Raw genomic sequence first — 20,553 nt, 5'->3', positions numbered from 1 at the left:
CAGTCCTTTAGTCATCTTTTGGCCCTTACCTTCATTCTGATTTGTTGTACCAGTCAGAGTATCATGACTGATTTCAGCACAGTCACTTGAAAGATGACCCAGTGCTCTGGCCTAAGGCATCATTTCACAAAGGTGAGAAACTGGGTCCCGCTGCCCTGACACTTGGTCTCTGATTTCAGCATGCCAAGCTGTAACTGTGGTTCTTCCAGTCCTGATTAACAGAATAAGACCTCTGAGATTTGATGGTCTAAAAGGTTAAAGAAAATAACAAGCAGCATCTTGTGTAGCTATCCTATTTATTCTGCAGCTACAGGAGCTTTAGGTGCTTCCATTTAAAGTAGCAGAACACAGGGATCTGTGCTGTCAGCATGACCTCCTTTTCTGCCTCTACAGCCATCTGTCTGTTTGTAGGATCATCTCTCTCTCTGAGGCATCCTGTTTGTCACAGTTACCCCAGTGCACTGTCCTTTCTTTCAGCCTAGCCTGACCTCCACAGAAGAGCCCTCTCTACCTGATTGCTGAGCACTGAGCCCACAGCATCTGCTCCTCCGTTCTCTCTCCCTCTGTCTCTTTGCAGGTGCAGCCCTGAATGATTAGTTCATACCCACTCCAGAATCGGTGTGGCTTTACTCTTCACTTGCTATCCTCTACCATAACCAAAGTAATTCTACACTCAAGGGGCCACACAATCACAGAATATGTTAATTGGAAGGGACCTGTAGGGATCACCAAGTCCAACTCCCTGCTCCTCACAGGTCTAGCTAAAATTAAACCATATGACTAAAAGTACCATCCAAATACTCCTTGAACTCTGACAGGCTTGGTGCAATTCCCTAGGGAGCCTGTTCCTAAGGCTGCCCACCCTCTTGGTGAAGAACCCTTTCTAGTGTCCAATCTGAATTCTGATTCTGTCCAATCTGATGCAGTTTCATTCTATTTCCTCATATCCTAGTGCTGGTCACCAGAGAAAGGAGATCAGCAACTTCTCCTCCACTGCCCTTCTTGAAAATGCTGTGAACAGCAAAGAGGGTACCCTCAGCCCTTCTAGTATGTGAGCTATACATACTCTTAAAAAAAAAAAATCTGACTTTTCCTCCCATCCCACTAGTTCAGGAGTGCAGCTGCACATCCTGAAATGCCACTTCAATATTAGTAATGGAAATCTATCCTCTAGCCCAGAGTACCTGTTGCTCACCACCTCTGGGATGTTTTGTGTAGTGCCTCCATGGTCAGGAGGAGGCACCCATGGGTGGCTGCTCTGTAGGAAGGAGCTGTATATGTCTTCTGCGGGCCTTTGGGGTGAGGGTGCTGATACTTCTATACAATGGTAAGTAATGTGATCTGTGTGCAGAAGACGAATGCCATGTCTCTTTTCTGAAACCTTACTGTGGTTGTGAATGAGGTGTGTTTGTGTATTAAATCTTTCCATATGTTTAAATGTTTCAATATGTTATGCAGCAGGCACTTTGTGTGGGTAAAAGGCAAGTAATGCCATGAGTCAAAACTACTTAAAAGACAGAAAACAAGTTAGCAAACAAATATATGGTTTGTGCAGCATCCAGAGGTAAAGTACAAGGGCTTCATGATTTCCTACTAAATACGAAGTTGATCAGTACAGTAACGATGAAGAAACATGGAGGTGGCTAAATTTATAGATGACTCAGTTACTGAGATCTAGAAAAGTCTGTGAGGAACTTCAGCAACAAAATTGCACAGTCATGATGTCCATTAAATTCATTGTCACAAAAAGCAAAATCAAGCACACTAGAGAAATTAAACCTTCTAGACTCCCTGTAAGACCTTAATAGTTGGCAGGGTCAAATTTGGATGTCACTATGTACCCTAACTGAAAATCTTTATTTGGTGCAAGCTAATCTTAGGTTATATTATGATGCATAAAAAGATAGGGTGGAGAATAATACAGAAAAGACAATAATCTTCTGTACTTCAGTGAACCTTCTGTACTCCTCCTTGTATACTTCTTGCTCATCCCAGTGGCCATAGGGAGAGGTGACAGCAGTTCCAAGGGACTAAAGAAACTCTCCTCTGAAGGAACAAGTGGTAAAGACATGGGGCTTTCTGCCTTGGTGGGGACATGACGGATGGGAATGTTCCCTGGAAGTGCACATGCACAGGGATGATTGCAGAAATCAGAATGTTCCTGAACACACAGAGTGAGGATTCATACAAAATGAGAACTGCAGTGCTACTGAAGATAGGAGATTTATTTAATGTAGCAGCTTCTGAGAATAGTTGGAGAGGGCTGCACAGAGACAGGGATCTGTGTTCAGAATGCACCTGGAGATGAGCTGTGTCCAGGTATTTGTTCCAGGTAAGTTGAAGACGGCAGTTTTCAGGAGCCTGAGAAGGATATTCCTTATACTGGTCAATGGAACGGAGGGATTTTCTCATTTGCAATGCTATTTCCAGGAATGCATTTCAATGTGATAGAGCTCTAGTAAGGAGAAATGCCTGGAAGTGACCTGAACAGCATGCTTCCAGTCACCGTGTCTGCAATGTCAGTCACCCTGCTACGCGTTTCTGGTGCACATGGTTTTTGTTAGTGAGAGGAATGATGTGCCAGGCTGTGTGTTTAAATCTTCTGTCTGTGCAGCTGCTACTGCAGGCTATACAGAGAAAGTGGCCAGCAAAGGACTTCTCAGCCTCACGAGCACTTGGATTCACAGAGGCTTTGGGCAGGTGTGTTCCCTTAGCTGGGCACGGGGTGCTACTGCACTGGGCTGGGAAGGTCGCTGCCCCAGCTTGGGGTGAATAGGGGCTGGGGCATGGGCCGTGTTAGGGCACTGTGTTGCTGCCTCACTCACAGTTCGCAGTTCAGTCTGGAGTTCATGTGCTATTCTGCTTTATCTCTGAATTTCATTAAAAAACTGCTTGGGGTGTTGGTGTGCATGGGTGTGTGCAGTGAGTCCATGTTTCTGGAAATGGCCTAGCTGTACAGCTCTGCTCCTGTATCCTCCTGAGAATCAACTGCTGCAACTGAAGAGAGGGAATCTGCCCCACAGCACATCAGGAGCAAAGTTATGGAGGGCTGCAGTGCTTCACGTGGTCACAGAATTGGCAAACTGTAGGCTGGAAGGGACCTCTTGAAATTGTGTAGTCTAATCACACTTGTTCAAGAATGGTAAGCAAAAGCAGGTTTCCCAGGCCTGTATCCAGTTGTGTTTTTGAATATCTCTAAGGATGGATGCTCCACAACCTCTTTGTACAACCTATTCCAGTATTTGACCACCCTCACACTAAAAACAGTGTTTTCTTGTGTTCAGATGAAATTGCCTGCATCTTAATTTGTGCCTCACATCCTGTCACTGAGCACCTACTGACAGTGTCTGTCTGACTTCCTCTTCTTCATTCCCTCCCATCAGGTATTATACATATTGAAAATATCCTTCCCCCACACTCAGCCTCACCTTGTATGAAAACAATTTAGTCCCTTAATCATCCTCACAGCCCTTCACAAGACTCAGTCCTTCCCCATTCATCCCTCCCATCTGCCAGCACCTGCTGGCCCTGCAGCTTGAGCCTTCTCTTTCTTCCCCATGTGCAGGGGACATTCCCTGCGGGGTGAGGGGCTGCCAGCAGAATGCTAACAGCCAGGCTTTGTTCACAGCCTCAGCGGGGACAGCTCAGCTGCCTGGGCTCGGACTGCGGGATGGCAGCGAGAAGCAGTGTTTTCATGCCTGTTAGTGCTGCAGACGGGCCCCTTCCCTCTGCAGCTGGCACTGTCAGCAGTGCTGCCCGGCTGGCAACCCGCGGGCTGGCATTGCCCCTGCAGCGCCTGGGCACTTGGTGCCTGGAGAGATGCCCACAGACCGCCCTGTGCCCCAGGGCCCTCCCTGTCGCGTGGCATAAGGACGAGGCTGCTGGTGTTGGTGCTGTGCACCAGGCGGTGTTCCCCAAGTGATATGGGTAACCACTGCTAAAATGATGTCTGGGGTGTGCAGGCACCAAGGTGGCAGAGGCTGAAGCCTGGGGAATGGTGTGAGTGTCACTTTGTCCCAGTAGCAATGTTGAAAAACAGGAACAGATCACTTCTGTTCTGGATGCCCCAAGCAACAAGACTGGAGGTCCTGGTGTGGGGGAGCTGTGTGAATGCTGCACAATGGATCGGTGAGGAACAGGGTGCTCCTTGTGAGCACTTCTGGGATCACAGTTACCATTTCCTCGAGGATGAGTGGGGTTTTGTTTCTTCTGGCTGCACAGAATGCCCCAGAGCACCTCCTGGGCCCTCCTCACCTGTGCCTCCTCTCACCCTCCCATGCTGCTCCCCATGGCTCACTTGCAGCATCCCTTCGGTGCACATGGACTTGCTTCCCAGGGTCTCCAGCCATATACCTGTTCCATATCAAGGGGCAGAAATGCCGCTGAACTCAGTGCATTTTGCACAGTGATGGTTTGGTTTTAGTCTGGAGGGACCCTTTTTTAGCCAAACTGAAAGAAGACAAGTTCAGGAAGCAGCTAGAGATGCCAAGTACAAATAGTTCTGCTGAGAGCTTAGAGCCACTCTCACTTTGGGCTGAAAGCTACCTTCTGGGCTTATCTGTCTGGTTAATTGCTAACAGCTGAGTAAAACATTCCAGTAAAGTGGGTTTGATTTAAAGCCTTCCTTCCTTCCTTCCTTCCTTCCTTCCTTCCTTCCTTCCTTCCTTCCTTCCTTCCTTCCTTCCTTCCTTCCGAGCTATTTTAGAAGGACTGAAATCTGCCTAGAAAGAGCAGTGGGAGGTTGTGGAGGGTGGAAAGAACAACATTGTCAGAGAGCAACAGTTGTCTGAAAGATGTGAAATTAAAATAGGTGTTCATTTTCAGTGAAGATATATGGACCTCCAATCTATATGAGGGATTAAAACCTATGATAGTCTTAAACCCTATAAATTATATATTCCAATAATTAAGTTCTAAGTGCCTGGCTTGTTGAGTGGATGTAATGTCCAGAGGCAGGTATTTTCAAAGACTGTAATCAAAAAAGGTTCTGTGCTGTCTGCAGTGACCAGGGAAGTGCTGCAGGAAGGTGCCATACGTTGTCTTGCATCCCAGAGCCATCTGATGTGGGCATACAGCAGTGGCTCTGCTCCTGGCTGTCAGCATGGCAGACACTCACTACTCTTCTTTCTAATAAATTAATAGGGCCCTGGAATTATGGTAGCATTTTGCCAAATACCTGTACAATGCCCATGCCAAGGTGAGCACACAAACTGCTTTTTTCCTCTCCCAGCATCTTGCTTGCTCTTTGGCTTCTCCTTTTTTTCCCTAAATATATAGAGAGAGCAGAGTCCTGTCTTGGTTCCTATTTGTGCCTCTGACAGAAGAATGAGAATTCTTGTTGTCTAGGTATTTCCCGTAGCAGCGTCTTAGGAGTGCACATTTGGATTAAAGAAAAATGCTTTGTTAAAGAAAAAAACTGCTATGAATGAGTGGAGACTTGTTACCAGTGCTGCACCACTCCAGTGAAAGCTGAGTTGGCACCCAGTGACTGGCTCACAGAGCCTGAGGTGCCTGGGGTGTGGACAATGCCAGAGACACCTCTCTGTGGTAGCTGCGATGAGGCAAGGCACTTCTGTCTGGAAGGGGATAATTTGTCTGCACCAGTGTTTACAAACACAGCCATCTGGCACAGCTCAAAGCGCCTGGCTCTGTGGACTTCAGAATATGCTGGAGATGAGCATGCTGATCCAGAAGAAGGATTTCCTTCCTTGTTGTTGAAAAGAATTTGCTTTGTTCTATGAGACTTGGGTCTTGAATGCAAATTGAAGCCTTGCAATCAAACCCATGCTGAAGTGGAATTCTTGAGGCTAAAACATCAGTAGCTGGATGCTGTCTCATCAGCTGCTCTCATCCTGTCTAATCCCTTTTCTTTCCCCAGGCCAAAGAACTCTCCATCACCGGAGTGACACCTTGGATACGGTGATCCTGGTGAATCCTAATGTGGACAGCATTGTGTCTGAGGTAAGGACCAGATGTGCCATCAAGTTCTCTCCACATCAGCTCTCCTGCCCTTGCTTGACATGGAGGTCATGATGATCACAATTTGCACCTTTTGGAGAGTGCAAACCTGCTGCCAGTCTGCTGCAAGGTGTGGTGAAAAGGCCAGGTGTTCTGGTCTTGCCAGAACCAGGATATACGCAGTAACTCTGATGTGACATGGAGCTGTGTTGGGCAGACAGTAGCAGTGTCTTCCCTCTTCAATAAGCAACTTTCTTGTATGTAGAAAACCTAGGCTGGCTATTTGTGAATAACATGTGAGTTATCACCTGTCCATGGGATTGGGATCCTGGGTGCTGGTGTGGAGTACAGGTAACTTGTAACTGCAGCCCTCTGTCTCATGGGAACAGGTCCGCTCACTTGTGTGTGATTCATCAGCTCACAAACTACTGATCCTCTGTGGTCAGAGCTCAGATCAGGAGGGAGACTTGATCCTGCAGACCGGGACCTTCACTTACCAGAAGTTTGCTGAGATACTTTCAGACCCGGAGGTGAGTGTGAGCTGTAATCCAGTAACATCCCCTCCTGTTCAGAGTGCACGGTAGAGCAAAGCAGCCTGTGCCCTCCTTCAGGTGGCAGATTTGCAGACAGATGGGTTTGAAATCCAGCAAAAGTCTGCATTCCATAAATAATTCATGTTAATGTCTTGGGAATCTTGCTTTAACTCTCTGTCTTAAGTTTTCCAAGACCGAGGCATGGGTGATTCCTTTAAGTGTTCAGCTTGAAATAACCTTCCAGTCTAGCTCTGCAGGGGGCAAACACTCAAAATTTTTTAAAGCAGGTCTTAACATAACTGTGGGCAGCTTTCAAAAACAGCTAAGAGAGGCCATCATCACCCTAGAAAATGTGAGTATTTCTCTTCATGTCACAGTCAGTCCACCAAGCAAGTTCACAAGGTTCAGAATGTTCATTAGATGATGAGAGACTGAATAAATGCTGATTAAGTAACTACATGATGATGACATAACTACAAATGTTGCTATTTAATTGCAGAATTGTTGCATCATTCAGTTTGGAAGGGCACATGAGAGGTCTGTAATCCAGCGTCATGCACAGAGCAGAGTAAGCACTGTGCTTACAATTTAGACAAGTTTGTTCAGGGATTTGTCCAGCAAGGCCTGGAAAACCTTATAGGGTATCTCTGAACCTCTGCTCCAATGCTGATCATCTCAGGTAGATATATGATAGCTTTTCTGACAGACTTTACATTGTTGGCACTTGTTGCCAGTACAGATATGCTACTCTGGTTTTTGAGAAGCTCTGTTTCCACTGATTGTGTTGTTTAGAATGTCTCCATCTGATTGAATATATAGTTGCTGCAGGAATGGCTGGATGATACTTCAACAATTGATATTATTGCTGTAATTACATCAGCAAATATGCTTGCCTTCATTTATTTAAAGCTGATTGTTCTGATTTATCTCTGGTATCCATTTAAATGGACAGAAACTAATCAGTTAAGGGCTGTCTAAGCAAAAGAATACAGTGTAAAGATGTATGCAAATCTCATTTTGGATACTTAGGAAGTTGAGGTGTAATACTTCTTTGGTCAATATATGTTCAGCATAGCTGTAAGGCACCTTGGAAATTATATTGACCTTATTCTACTTACTAATCACATAGCATGTCCCCAACCCTGTATGTGTAGCAAAGATGGAGTCATGACTTTCAAAATAGGTCCCAGGAAAGAAAATTATTCTAAATAAAAAAGAAAATCCAATGTCACTAGAACTGCACAAAGTACTCTGTGGTGGTTGACTAGCCAGCGAGCGAGGCTAAGTTCAGACAATGATGCTTAGCATTGAAAAGGTTTTCTCAGGGTTAGAATTCACAAATCACAAAAAAACCCCCCCCAACCTGCTACTTTTGAGCCCAAGCCAGGGACTGATATCCCAGATTTAACAAGAAGAAGTAAGGAAAGAAAACAACAGTGGTCCTTTTTTATTTTCTTTCCTGAGATCTTGTCACAATACACACCCAGCAGTCAGAAGCCGTAGCAACCCCTCAACATTAAGAATTTCAAAACAGAGCATGGCTCTATGCATTGATTTTCCATGGGCTTTCAAACTATTTCATCTACCCCCTATGTTTCCTGTTGGTAAAGTGCTCATGTTGTCTTCAGTATGTCTGCATTAACTACCTTGCTTTTTTTTTTTTCCCCAAGTGCTGTATAGGTCTCAGAGCTGTATTTGACCTTTATTTGTCTGTGCTTATCTCATTAGGTCACCCAGATTCTCAGCAACACTGATTCAGATACCAAGGCCTCTCTTACCGTGTCGTGCCTGGGAGAAGGAGCCTGGAGCAACCTTGGGCATCCGAGATTTCAGGACATTATTAATCTGAAACTGAATCCTGATCCAGTTCTGCCAGAAATGGATGGGGTGTCTGAATTTGCAGAATATGTCTCTGAGACAGTTGACGTGCCGTCTCCATTTGATCTCCTGGAGCCACCCACCTCAGGGGGTTTTCTGAAGCTTTCTAAGCCCTGCTGCTACATATTCCCTGGGGGACGAGGTGATTCTGCTCTCTTTGCTGTCAATGGGTTTAACATCCTTGTGGATGGTGGCTCTGAGAGGAAATCCTGCTTCTGGAAGCTGGTAAGGCACCTGGATAGGATTGACTCAATCCTGCTCACCCACATTGGTGCAGACAACCTGCCCGGCATCAATGGGCTGCTGCAGAGGAAAGTTGCTGAGCAAGAGGAGGAACAATCCCAGGGCTCTACCAACTACAGTGACTGGATGAAGAACCTAATTTCTCCTGAGCTAGGGGTGGTTTTTTTTAATGTTCCTGAGAAGCTGAAGATGCCTGAAGCCTCCATGAAAGTAAAGAGGAGCATTGAAGAAGCGTGTATGACACTGCAGTATCTCAACAGACTGGGCATTAAATCAGAGCCTCTCTACAGGGTGGTGAGCAGCACCATCGAGCCCATCACGCTCTTCCACAAAATGGGAGTGGGTAAGCTGGACATGTATATACTAAACCCTGTCAAAGACAGTAAAGAAATGCAGTTTCTAATGCAGAAGTGGGCTGGTAATAGTAAAGCAAAGACTGGCATCATTCTTGCAAGTGGGAAAGAAGGTGAAATTTCTGTCCCCTATCTCACATCCATCACAGCCCTAGTGGTATGGCTTCCAGCCAGCCCAACAGAGAAAATTGTAAGGGTTTTGTTTCCTGGAAATGCTCCTCAAAATAAGATACTGGAAGGTCTTGAGAAACTCAAGCACCTGGATTTTCTGAGGTATCCAGTGGCTACTCAGAAAGATATCACTTCTGGAATACCTCCACCTGTGCTGAAGCAGACCAAAATTAAACAAAGAACTGACAGTAAAGAGAGTCTTAAATCTTCCCCCAAGCCATCTGTGACAAAGCAAGTCAAGAAAGAAGAAGCAGTTGAGGAGGGGATTAAGGAAGTAAAACCAGAAGTTGTAAAGGATGCTAAAATTGAGAAAAAGGTTAAAGAACACACAGAGAAAGTTCCTGAGAAACCTGTCAAACCTGAAAAGATAAAGACAGAAACAAGTGATGCTCTCAAAGCTGAGAAAAGAAAATTGGCAAAAGACAAGGTTGGAAAAAAGCATCTCAAAGAGAAAGTGTCCAAATTAGAGGAGAAGAAAGACAAAGAAAAGAAAGAGATTAAGAAGGAGAAAAAGGACTTAAAAAAAGATGACGGAAAGAAAGAAGAGAAAAAAGATTCAAAGAAAGATGATAAAAAGAAAGAAAACAAACCAGAGCTCAAAAAAATTTCTAAACCAGACTTGAAACCATTTACCCCAGAAGTAAGAAAAACATTGTACAAGGCAAAACTTCCAGGCAGACTCAAAACTGAGAAGATCAAATTAAAACCTGAAAAAGAATCTGAAAAGGTACCTGCTGACCTGAAGACATTACCAATGGAGAAGGCACCTGTAGAAGTGGATACAGGAGAGACATCCATAGTGGAACAGAGGTTAGTCCTGTCTTCACCAGAAGATCTTACAAAGGACTTTGAGGAACTGAAGCATGAGGAGAAAGGGGCCTTGCAGTTGACTCAAGAACTGTCTGATATGGAGGCTACTGATAAGATTATGAGAGCACCTGAAGCAGAGATAAAAGACACTGTTGATATGACTGGTCAGAGTTGCCTTGAAGTGGATCTGATTTTAAAAAGAAAGACTCCTGAGCAGAGAGTAACTACTACTGATATGGAAAAAGAACCATCAGCAGAGGAAATGGCAGTCCATCAGCTGGAGCTGAGGGAAGGTCATGCTGAAAAAATAGAGGATGAAAGAAAAACAATCGATGAAAACCATGACATAAGATACTGGGAGGGAGAAGCTGAGCAGGGCAAGGACATTCAGGTATTTCCTGACAAAGAACACCTGCCATCACATACAGACCTCTTGGCAAAGGGTGCTCAGCCACCAGCATTCAGAGAGGAAGAAAAGGAGGAAGAGGAGAAAATCTCTTTGGACAGAAAACAGAGAGAAGCAGAAACTTGTGGAAAGTATATTGAGGGGACTGAGGCACAGGAAGAGGATGAGAAGGAAAAGAGAGAAGATGTGATAGAAAAGGCAGAACTGGAAGAAAAGGAAGAACAGCACATGAAAGCAGAGGAGAAAGTGGAGAAGAATAGAGACTTCTATGGGCTGAATCAGGATGATAGGGAGGACAAACTGTTTACCATTACAGAGAAGGAAAGAGAATTTAGTTTCATGGATGAGAAAACCAAGTTACCTGGAAAGGACACAACAAAGGAGGAGTCATATCTGAGCAGCCTGCCAGTCCCACCAGGAGCAACAGCAGAACATGTTTCCTATATCCAAGATGAAACTATCCCTGGCTATTCAGAAACGGAGCAGACCATTTCTGATGAAGAAATACATGATGAACAGGAAGAAAGGATCCCACACTTGAAGTATGATGTCAGTGCCTATAACATTTCTGTTCCTGACCATCCTGGCTCTTTTGAAGCAGTACATGGAATACAGGCCATGCCTCCTGCTGACCTTTCAGCCAAGGGCTATGCTGGCCAGGAGTCTGAAATCCTGGCGTATCCTACAAACATTGTGGCAGCACCTCTAGCTGAGGAGGAACACATATCTTCTGCTACCTCCATTACTGAATGTGACAAGCTTTCATCTTTTGCAACATCAGTAGCAGAGGATCAATCTGTTGCATCCATAACAGCACCACAAACAGAAGAGACTGGGAAAAGCTCTTTACTTCTGGACACAGGAAACAGTATGCCCTCCTCTCGGACTGAAGCAACACAAGGTCTTGACTACGTTCCCTCTGCTGGCACAATTTCTCCCACGTCATCCTTGGAGGAAGACAAATGCTTTAAATCTCCACCCCCTGAAGATTTCCATGCATTAACAGAAGGAGAGAGGAAACTGGAAACTCAAAAAAAGGATCCTCATGAGGAGGCTGAAGATGAAGAAGATGAAGAAGATGGGACTCCAAATATTGAGATGCCTGAGAAACTCAGAGGGCATTACCCCCATGCCCCCATGTTTGCTCCTCAAGGATGCCCTGATAATGTGATAATCAGTGTTCCCACACAAGTGGTGCCTTTATCTACTGAAGAAGCACCATTTTCCCAGGCTGACTCTGCAGAGGCTGAAGAACGATGCATGAGTCCTGATGACAGCACAGTCAAAATGGCCTCTCCCACTCCATCTGGCCCCACCAGTGCAGGGCACACACCCTTCCACCAGTCTCCAGTGGAGGAAAAGCTGGAAACGGTAGATTCAGATCTGTTTGAAAAACAAACAGATGCTGCTGCCAAGAAACTGGAAGGCCAAACTTGTGTTGTGGTGAAGGGAGCCAAGGGTGAACCTCTCAGAGAAGACGAAGCATCTGTGGCTAAATCCAGACACAAAGGAGAAGTGCCTGGACCTGTGCAGCACGAACTGGTTTTGAGCAGTGATGTTCCAGTGTCTCCTGAGGAGGAGGTACAGGAAGAACCAGTGAGGAGGGAGGAGCTGCCCTGGCTTTCTTACCACAAGCAAGACACGGTCGTGATTGGGGAGGACGAGGAGCATCCCGAGATGCCCCGTGCCAGCACAAAACCAGAAAAAGAGCCAGGAACTAAAACCATGACAGAAAGTTTAACAGGATTTTCAAAACACTTGTCCTTTGAGCCATTTGCAACCACAGGAACTTCTCTAGGAAATGTGGATGTTCCACAGTTCACAAGCCAAAGCGAATCTAAAAATGACAGATCTTGGCAATTTTCACCAGATGGCATCAAATCACCTTCTTTTACAGAAGAAAGTATTGGTAAAGAAAAATCCTCAGATATTTCTAAAGGAGTTACTGCTGAAGAAGGGAAACTGCTGTATTTCACAGGAGACACCTCAGAAGAAGAGAAATCTTCTCATGTTTCAGTTGAAGACATTTCCCCAGAAGAGATCAAATCCATTTCTCTCACTGAGAGTTCCAGCAGGAAAATCTCTTCAGATGTTTTTATCAAAGGAATTTCCCCAGAAGACATCAAAGCTCTTAGTTTCACAGAAGAGATATCTGCAAAAGAAAAAACTATGTCCAAATGCACTGACAAATTCCCTTCAGAATCCATAGGTTTCACAGACCAGAGCCCAGCTACATATGAAAAATCACTGGAAATTTCTGCCAAAGAACTGAAAGAAGCATCAAAATCTTTTCCTTGCCCAGAAAGTAGTTCAGTTAAAGACATGTCACCCAGAGATTCTTCAACTGAAGAAATGTCTCCAGATGACAGCAGTTTATTTTCTGCATCAGAAAAGGGCCTGTTGAGGGGAAGAACTGTAGGCTTGGACTCTCAAGAAGTATCCCCAGATGCAAAGGGCTTCCATTTTACAGAGTCTAGCCCAAGTGAAGATAAAATATCTTCACACATTTCTACTGAAGATATAAAATCCTGCGGGTTCAAGGAAACTCAAGAAAAAAAATCTCCAGAAATGGATAAGTTTTGCATGAAAGATTTAAGTTCTGAGAAGAAAGTGTGGTTTCCAGAAGAGGTAGAAGAGGTCCCTGTTCAGGGAAGGAGGCAGATATATGACAAAGAGAGGGAGAGTACATTCTTGGATGAGGTACCAGAATTTGAAACAAAATCCCTTCCTAAAATGGGAAAGGAGGAGAACCTGTCTCCTGCAGTGCCTGGAAGCCACACCTGGAGAGGAGCAGAAAAGGAAGCATGGGGTTCTGCATTTGGGTATCTTCAGGAAGGGAGAGACAGTGGGAGAGGAGGGCAATTACCCAATGAGGAAGAAAAGGAGCTTCACCATGCTGAAGACAAACCCATGCTACTGCAAGCAGAAACTGAATGTTTAAAGATGGAGTCATTTGATTACAAAGAAGACACACAGAAGAGTGCCAAACCTACGTCAGAAACAAAGAAAGTGGATGTGGTTCCTGCTGACATCACTGTCCCAGAAAGAACACAAAGGGAAGATTCTCCTCTATCTCCTCAGTATGTCTCTGGTGAGGAAAATCAGGACAAAGCTTTAACTGGAAACAAAAAAGGGCAAGAATTGTTGTTGACCTCTAAACAAGATTGCTCCTGCTTAGATGATGAGAAAGCTGTCCTAGATAGCTATGCAAAGTCACTAGACGAAGTTCTGACGACATCTCCCCTGCCTGCAGCAGGAAAGGAGATTGAGGCACCACCAGGAGCAGAGAGACCTTGCAAGTTAGATCAGTGCAAGCCACCTTTGTGGGAGGATGTCCCATCAAAGACAGCTGAGAAGAAATCGGACGTCAGTGATTTGTATCAGGAGATAGATTACAAATACAAGTCAGATAGCAGGCAAGAGGATGACTGCAAATCCACTGAGGGTCTGTATGACTCAATGGGAATAAATGAGCAGACAGCAGCAGCATCTACTCTGTTGCAATCTACAAGACCAGCAGAATATATTGCAGAGTCCACAGAAGAGAGTGCTGAGGTGTCAGGTGCACACTCCCCTCCAGGACAAGGCCCATGTCAAAAAAGCAGTGATGCTGTGGACTGTGCTGGAGCTGTGGGTGCTACCATCCAAGAGGTGTATCCTCCAGAGACCTATTCCAGGAGCTCCCCTAAGCCTTATTCCTATGAGGAAGGGATCTGCACACAGAGAGATGATGACAGTTCCACAAGACAAGAGCCAGAAGAAAGAGAACCAACTCCATACCCTGATGAAAGAAGTTTCAAGTATGCTGACATCTATGAGAAGATAATTGTGTCTGGAGTGGGGCCCTCCCCCTTCACAGCCATGAGTGCACACAGCCCAGGTCACACTGACAAGGTGCCAGTGACAGCACTGAACTCTCAAAAAGGTCAAAATTTTCATGTGTCTGCAAAGGAAGAAGAGTCCTGCCTTTATACCTCTGCTGAGAAGGAGTTGTCATCTCCAGCATCCCCTAAAGATAAAGCAGATTCAGTCTTTGACTATAGAGACATCCATGAAAGATATTTGCCCTTGTCTGAAACAGGGAAGCCTAAGACATCAGAAGGACAGGAAAAACTGAATGTGTCTTCTGCTTTGCCAGGAGAACTGGACTCTGCACTGCACCCGTCATCTGCAAGTGCAGCATTTGCCTCTCCCACAGTCACAACTGACACCTTTTATCAAGGGAAATCATCCACCTATATGGATGCTGGTTGTCCAGATGAGAACATAATTTTGTCTAGCCAGGAGCAGGTATCTTTGTCCCTGAAATCTGAAATCCCAAATCCCAAAGATACATACTATGAGAAAGCAGGTCGAGGGGAAGAAAGTGCAAGTGACTCAGAGCTAGAAAAAGGTGCTAAGGAGAAGTCTGAAAAGGAGTCTAAACTGCACAGCCCTGCTGAAGCTGCAGGCACCATCTATGCACACATCTCAGCCATCAGCAAGTTCCCTGTCTCAGACCCCTTCCTGCAGAGCAAGTGTCAGGAGTCCCTTTCACCCAGCTCTACTGCTTCTTCTCCCTCTGGTCCAGGCTGGCAAGAGGAATATGGAAGTAGGACAACTGCATCAGCTGCTGTTGTGGAGACATATGTTGCTGGTTACAGTGACGTGCCAGACATGGACAGAGATGAGCAAGCTTCAGGAATGTGCCATGTAAGACAAGATTCTTCACAAAAGAGAGAGGTTGATGAAAAATCCACAAAGGAATCCCATTTCTGGGTAGCAGATTATCCAAGTGCAGCAGTGTCCTCTGAGTGCCAAGAGCAAGCCCTATACCTGAAATCTGCTTCCAGCAAACAAACAGAGGAATATGAACAGGGCCCAAGGGTAGAGAGCAGAGGGATGGATAGCTCTTCTGAATTTGAAAGCCCTCTGCTAGGAAAGAGTGAAACAGCCAGCATATTCAGACATAAGCAAACCTCAGCAAGCCATTTAGGGGATATTTCTCTTTCTTTAGAGTCTCCTTGTGCTTTGCTCTCAGACCAGGGAAACAAAGATGAGTACTTGGAGGTTTCTGAGAAAATCAGCAGCCTTGAGTCATCTTTTCCTAAATTCTCACCGCTGAGTCCATATGAAGAAGACAAGGTGTTCTCCAAAGGTGTGGAGAAAGAGTCTGTGCCCCAGCAACAGCTGAAAGATGACTCTTCCAGCCTGTCAGAGGAACCTTCCTCTGAAGCCACCACTCCTGTGATACTGACTACAGCAGAAAGTTTCTATTCCCATATGCTTTCCACACACACAGGTGCAGGAGTGGAAGCAGGTACCAGGAGTGCTTGGGATGTGTCTCCACAGGTTCCAGATAACGCTGTGAAAATACATACAGCTGAAACCAAAGACTTCATCTTTGCTGAAGAACGTGGTTCTCCATTTCCCTGTGGCACAGGTGACCACACCTTGCCACGCAGAAAAGAGTGCCAGGGCTCAGAGCCCACACTATTCTCTGCAGAGCAAGAGCAGCAGCCCTGTGGTAGCAGCCCAGAGCAGAAGGCACCATTTGCAGAAGAGCTGTTGCCACTGACATCTCTCCCTGATGTGTTGACATCATTTTCTCATCGTCAGCATGAAGATGAAACCACAGCCAATGGTCCAACAGAGGTGAGCACCAGTCTGCAAGCTTTCCAAAGCACATACCATGCAGCAGAGGCAAAAGATGAAAAAACATGTCCTGATTCTGACAGCAGTTTTTCTCCATGCGCAGGCAAAGAGGAAACAGAGAGGCAAAGCCGCCCTTCCTCTCTGATGTCCCCTGAAAACAGTTTCCAGCCCTTTTTCCCAGATGTGCAGAGGGGTGAAAAAACAGAGGACTGTGGAGATGCTTCCCATGACATGGAGACCCGTTTAGGAGGCAGTTCTGATTGTGGACAGAAATTTTCCTCATGTGAATACAAGCAGAGAAAGGGAGAACTCTCTCCCTCATTCATCAACCCGAGCCCCCATGAGCTCTCTGAAGACAGTGACCTGTCACAGGAGGAGGGTCACCCTTCAGTGCAGGGGAGACCACCCCACACTGGGAGCAGTCCCATGCAAAGTGCCACACTGGACGAAACCCCTCCAACATCAGTGAGTGATTCTGGAACCTCCCAGTCAGACTCAGATGTCCCACCTGAGACTGAAGAATGTCCATCTATCACAGCAGATGCCAACATGGACTCGGATGAAGATGCTGATTTCCTCCCAGTGGACAAAGCTGTGGGGAATGCTCATCATGCCAGTTCTAGGTCCAGCCATGATCCTCAGCCTGTTCCAATGGTAGATCCCCATCCCCACCCTCCTCACCCTGATGTCTGCATGGTAGACCCTGATATGTTGGTAAATGAGCAAAGCATGAACAGAACTGATAAAATTTCCAAGAAAGACATAAAAGAAAAGAACAAAGGTGTGAGGAAGCCTTTGAGCAAACCCAAATCTTCCTCACCTGCCCGGAAATTAGATGCAAAAGGGAAACGATCACCCACTCCTGTGAAACAGTCATCAGACAAATCTCCAAAATCTGTCACTGCCAAAAAAGAAAGAGATGGAGGAGAAAAGCCCAAGCCACGCAGTGTGCTGATGCCAGAGGATGAGTTATCCCGGAGTAGTCACAGCAACCCTGGCAAGAGCCTTGTTAATGGCATCAAAACAAATCCCGGTAAGAAATCCTTCCTGAAACATGCGTTGTCTCTATAGGTCCACCACAGAGAAAAGCACTGGGTTAAACACAGCAGAACAGAGAACAGGACTTCCCAGTCAGGCATAAAGGGTTATAAGCAGTGATAAGGTTGAGATGTATAAAAGGTTGATAGGAAAGAGCAATAGAGTCCTAGGAGTAACAGTGATTCACAGGGGTGGCAGGAAGCCGGGATGGACCTTCCAGAAAGACTACTGTTAATACCCTAGGATAGCATACAAAGGCCATCAGAATGGGGGGGGGGGGGGGGGGGGGGGAGAGTGGGGTGGTATTTTTAAGCAAATGTAGGTTATTAACAAAAATTAGGACTAAATATTAATTGGGATGACAGCTCTGCAAAAGGTAATAACGGAGATTTTTGATTCCCTTCCCCAGAAAAAGCTTCTGAGCCTAAAGCCTTCCAATCCTTCCCCAAAGAATAGCAGAACTCCCTTTCCCTCCCAAAACCTGTGACAGCACTGGCCCAGAAATGCACCCAGCAGCGGAGCTTGGATAAGTCTCAACTTCATTGCTGCAATGGAAAAGTCTTTCTGGAATCCAAGTCCTTCTGTGTTAATCTGAATGTTTGTCCCTTGCCAGAAGGGTTTTAATAACCTCTCGTTTCCTTTTTTCCAAAGCTTCCAATAGTCCTAAGAGCAGTTTGTCTGTGCCTTTGGGTCCACCCGTCTACGTGGACTTGGCCTACATCCCCAACCACTGCAGTGGGAAGAACACAGATCCAGAGTTCTTCAAGCGGGTTCGAGCATCTTATTATGTTGTGAGTGGGAATGATGCAGCCAACGGAGAGCCAAGCCGTGCAGTGCTGGATGCACTTCTGGAAGGGAAGTCTCAGTGGGGAGAGAACCTGCAGGTAGGTCATGGAAGTGCAAAGGGGTGTGTCATGCTCTTGATGTCACAAAGTGCTCAGAAGAATGTGGGTATCACAAACATACCTGTGGGAGTACACTGAGAGGAAGCAAATGGTACTGGGCATATCCTGTTTTGCAGTCTCAGCAGAGTAATTGCTTGTACTGATGAGGAGGAGGACACCTGCAAAACGGTATGGATGGAAGCAGATACGTCCTCTTTTCCACATCCTCCTGAGGGGAGGAAGCATTGAGAAATCATAGACTCCTCCTTAGCCACTGCAGGATGAGCCTATCCTCAAGCAAAATCAAGCTGAATTTTCATCAGCATCCCACACCCAGTGGCATCTGTTGCTAGCCTGGCTTGCTGAAGATTTTTCTGACAGCAACTTACTAACAGAGCTTTTAAACAACAGTGTTCTATAACACAGTTCTTGCTTGGCTGGGCTTGCAGGACACCCCAGGTGGGCACTCCTGAATGCATGTACACAAAGGTGTATATGTTCTTCCAGAAGAAGCAGCCTCATATTTCCAGGTCTCTGAGTTGCACACTGGGTCAATGGGCACAGTGTCCATTAACAGTGACACTGCCAGCATTGTTCCTTTTCACACTGAAGGATCTTTCTGAGGCTGTTTCTGGAGCTCCAAAGCATGATGTTCTCCCCTGCACTGCAGCCATTCTCATCATTATGGTGTCAGTGCTGCCAGTTTGCAGCCAGTGCAGAGCCCCATTGAGCTGGTACTGTATAAAATAAAGCTCTGCCTCAGAACCTGACATCTGAAAGACATTAAATAGAACAAGCAGTACCAAGGGCACAGTGTTCCAAAATGAACAAGAAATTTTAGCCTCAGCTCCTATGGGCATTGTTTGTCACTGCAGTTGTTCTCAATCATCCCTGCTGCTTTCTTTTCCCAGGTGACATTGATCCCAACACACGATACTGAGGTAACACGAGAATGGTATCAACAGACCCATGAGAAACAGCAGGAGCTAAACATCATGGTACTGGCAAGCAGCAGCACTGTTGTGATGCAGGACGAATCTTTTCCAGCCTGTAAGATTGAATTCTAAATCTCCCACACTTTGTGTTCATCCATTGACTCTTCAATCACCGATGCAACATGAGAGACACCATCTAATCACAGTCCAGTTCTTCTCTGGTTTAGTCCTCTACATGGTTCCCATTTGTCAGGCAATCGGGTATCCATCTTGCTCAGCACTGGATGCCATGAGGAAGAAGTGCAGGGCTCTGTAATTTTCTGGACTGAGCTAAGAGTTTGTGCAAGAGCAGTTGCAGGCCAGGGGCACTTTCACCTTCCCTGCTTTATTCTGCTGCCTGTACAGTTTCTGTAGACTATCTTGGCTGCCTTGCTGCTGTGAGAGCTTGTTCTACTCTCTTCCTGGCTGCCTTGCCATTTAACCTGTAGCACCATGAACCTCACCTTTCTGGTGAGGGCTGAAGTGCTGCTGCTGCATGCAGAGAGTGCATGGGAGGCAGGGGGCAGAGGCGAAATCTAACTTGCAAAGAAGTTGCACCAGGGAGATGAGGGAAGACAAAACCCTCTGTAATGTGACAGTGAAGGTCATTCTTCCATCTCCCCTCCTGCGCATACAGGAGATGTTCTGAGCAAGGGGACCTGTGCTCCAACTAGGCACGACCACCACATGCCAGCCTGGCAGATTTCTGTCCCAAGTGGTTTGCCTGTGGCATCCTGCAGCACCCGTTTGTTGTGCTCAGGGAGCTGGGATGAAGGACATGGCAGTGGGAGGGGAGGGTTCAGCACATTCCTAACCTGCTAACTTGAGCTTCGCACACACAGCAGCCAACTGACTCCTGCACACCAACTGTGTGGCAGGAGGAAGCACAGAGAGGCTGTGGCCTGAACAGTTACACAAAAAGAGCATCCAAACGCACAACTACAGCCCCCTCAACAGCAGAAGGGCTAAACAAACCTTGGCCACTGTTGGCCCAAAATGTACAAGAAACCTCCCTGTCCCTAAACCAAAGGCTCTGGAGGACTGTGGTGAGGCAGCTGAGGAGCACACAGGCCATGCTGGGGGAGGCTGGTGCCCGGCTAGTGTTGCTGCGGTGTGCCAGGTCTGCACGCAGCAGCCATCTCCTTGCTGCCTGTGTGCTGAGGTCCAAGCCTTACAGTTGTGTTCAAGCTTTCTGTTGTCCCCCCAAGTGTCCAGGATGTGGGGAATAGAGCTTGTGGTGTGAGGAAAGAGAAAGCCCTTCCCAAAATACTCGGGAAAAAGTAGTCTAGCAAGTGTAGTCATTCTCAGTTCCTCCACACTGTGGCAGGGATGTGTTGACAGTGCAGGTGAGGTGCTGCTCATCCACGTGGTGCCACCTTGCAGCTTGTTCCCTGGCCTACGCATCGCTGTGGGCATCTGTCCTTGCTCTCTGGACGTCCTGGCAGAAACACAGTTGTGTGCCATGAGTGCATTGTGGCTACTGAACAGCCACCCAGAACCTCCTTGGCACACAGATCTGTTTCAGCGTGGGAGACCCATTCTCCCAGCAGGAGTGTGGGTGTTCAGGTGCACTAAGCCTGCAGCATCCATGAGCCTTTGCCACGCCCAAGAGAATTGGCAGAGGGTCTTACCACAAAGACAGATTTTTGTAAGACAAAGAGAGGCAGCAGG

General features: G+C 46.3%; 1 protein-coding gene across 1 annotated transcript; it reads left to right on the top strand.

The window, feature by feature from the left end:
* The first annotated feature begins 8,344 nt into the window (after positions 1-8,344).
* On the top strand, positions 8,345-19,084 carry MAP1A (microtubule associated protein 1A). Its single transcript, XM_082290945.1, has 3 exons — positions 8,345-17,019; positions 17,676-17,908; positions 18,820-19,084. The coding sequence occupies exons 1-3, from the start codon at positions 8,370-8,372 to the stop codon at positions 18,973-18,975; spliced, it is 9,039 nt and encodes a 3,012-aa protein (XP_082147071.1). The 5' UTR covers positions 8,345-8,369; the 3' UTR covers positions 18,976-19,084.
* Positions 19,085-20,553: the final 1,469 nt, after the last annotated feature.

Source organism: Coloeus monedula, assembly GCF_965178545.1.
Source record: "Coloeus monedula genome assembly, chromosome: 14".
Classification (NCBI taxonomy): domain Eukaryota; kingdom Metazoa; phylum Chordata; class Aves; order Passeriformes; family Corvidae; genus Coloeus; species Coloeus monedula.
Note: the sequence above shows the minus strand (reverse complement) of the source record. Positions and strands in the feature narration are given on the sequence as shown.

Coding starts and splice junctions, on each gene's coding strand:
- MAP1A (XM_082290945.1), top strand. CDS start 8,370: ATGGATGGGGTGTCTGAATTTGCAGAATATGTCTCTGAGACAGTTGAC. Junction 17,020..17,675: donor TGGCATCAAAACAAATCCCG/GTAAGAAATCCT, acceptor TTTTTTCCAAAG/CTTCCAATAGTCCTAAGAGC. Junction 17,909..18,819: donor AGTGGGGAGAGAACCTGCAG/GTAGGTCATGGA, acceptor TTCTTTTCCCAG/GTGACATTGATCCCAACACA.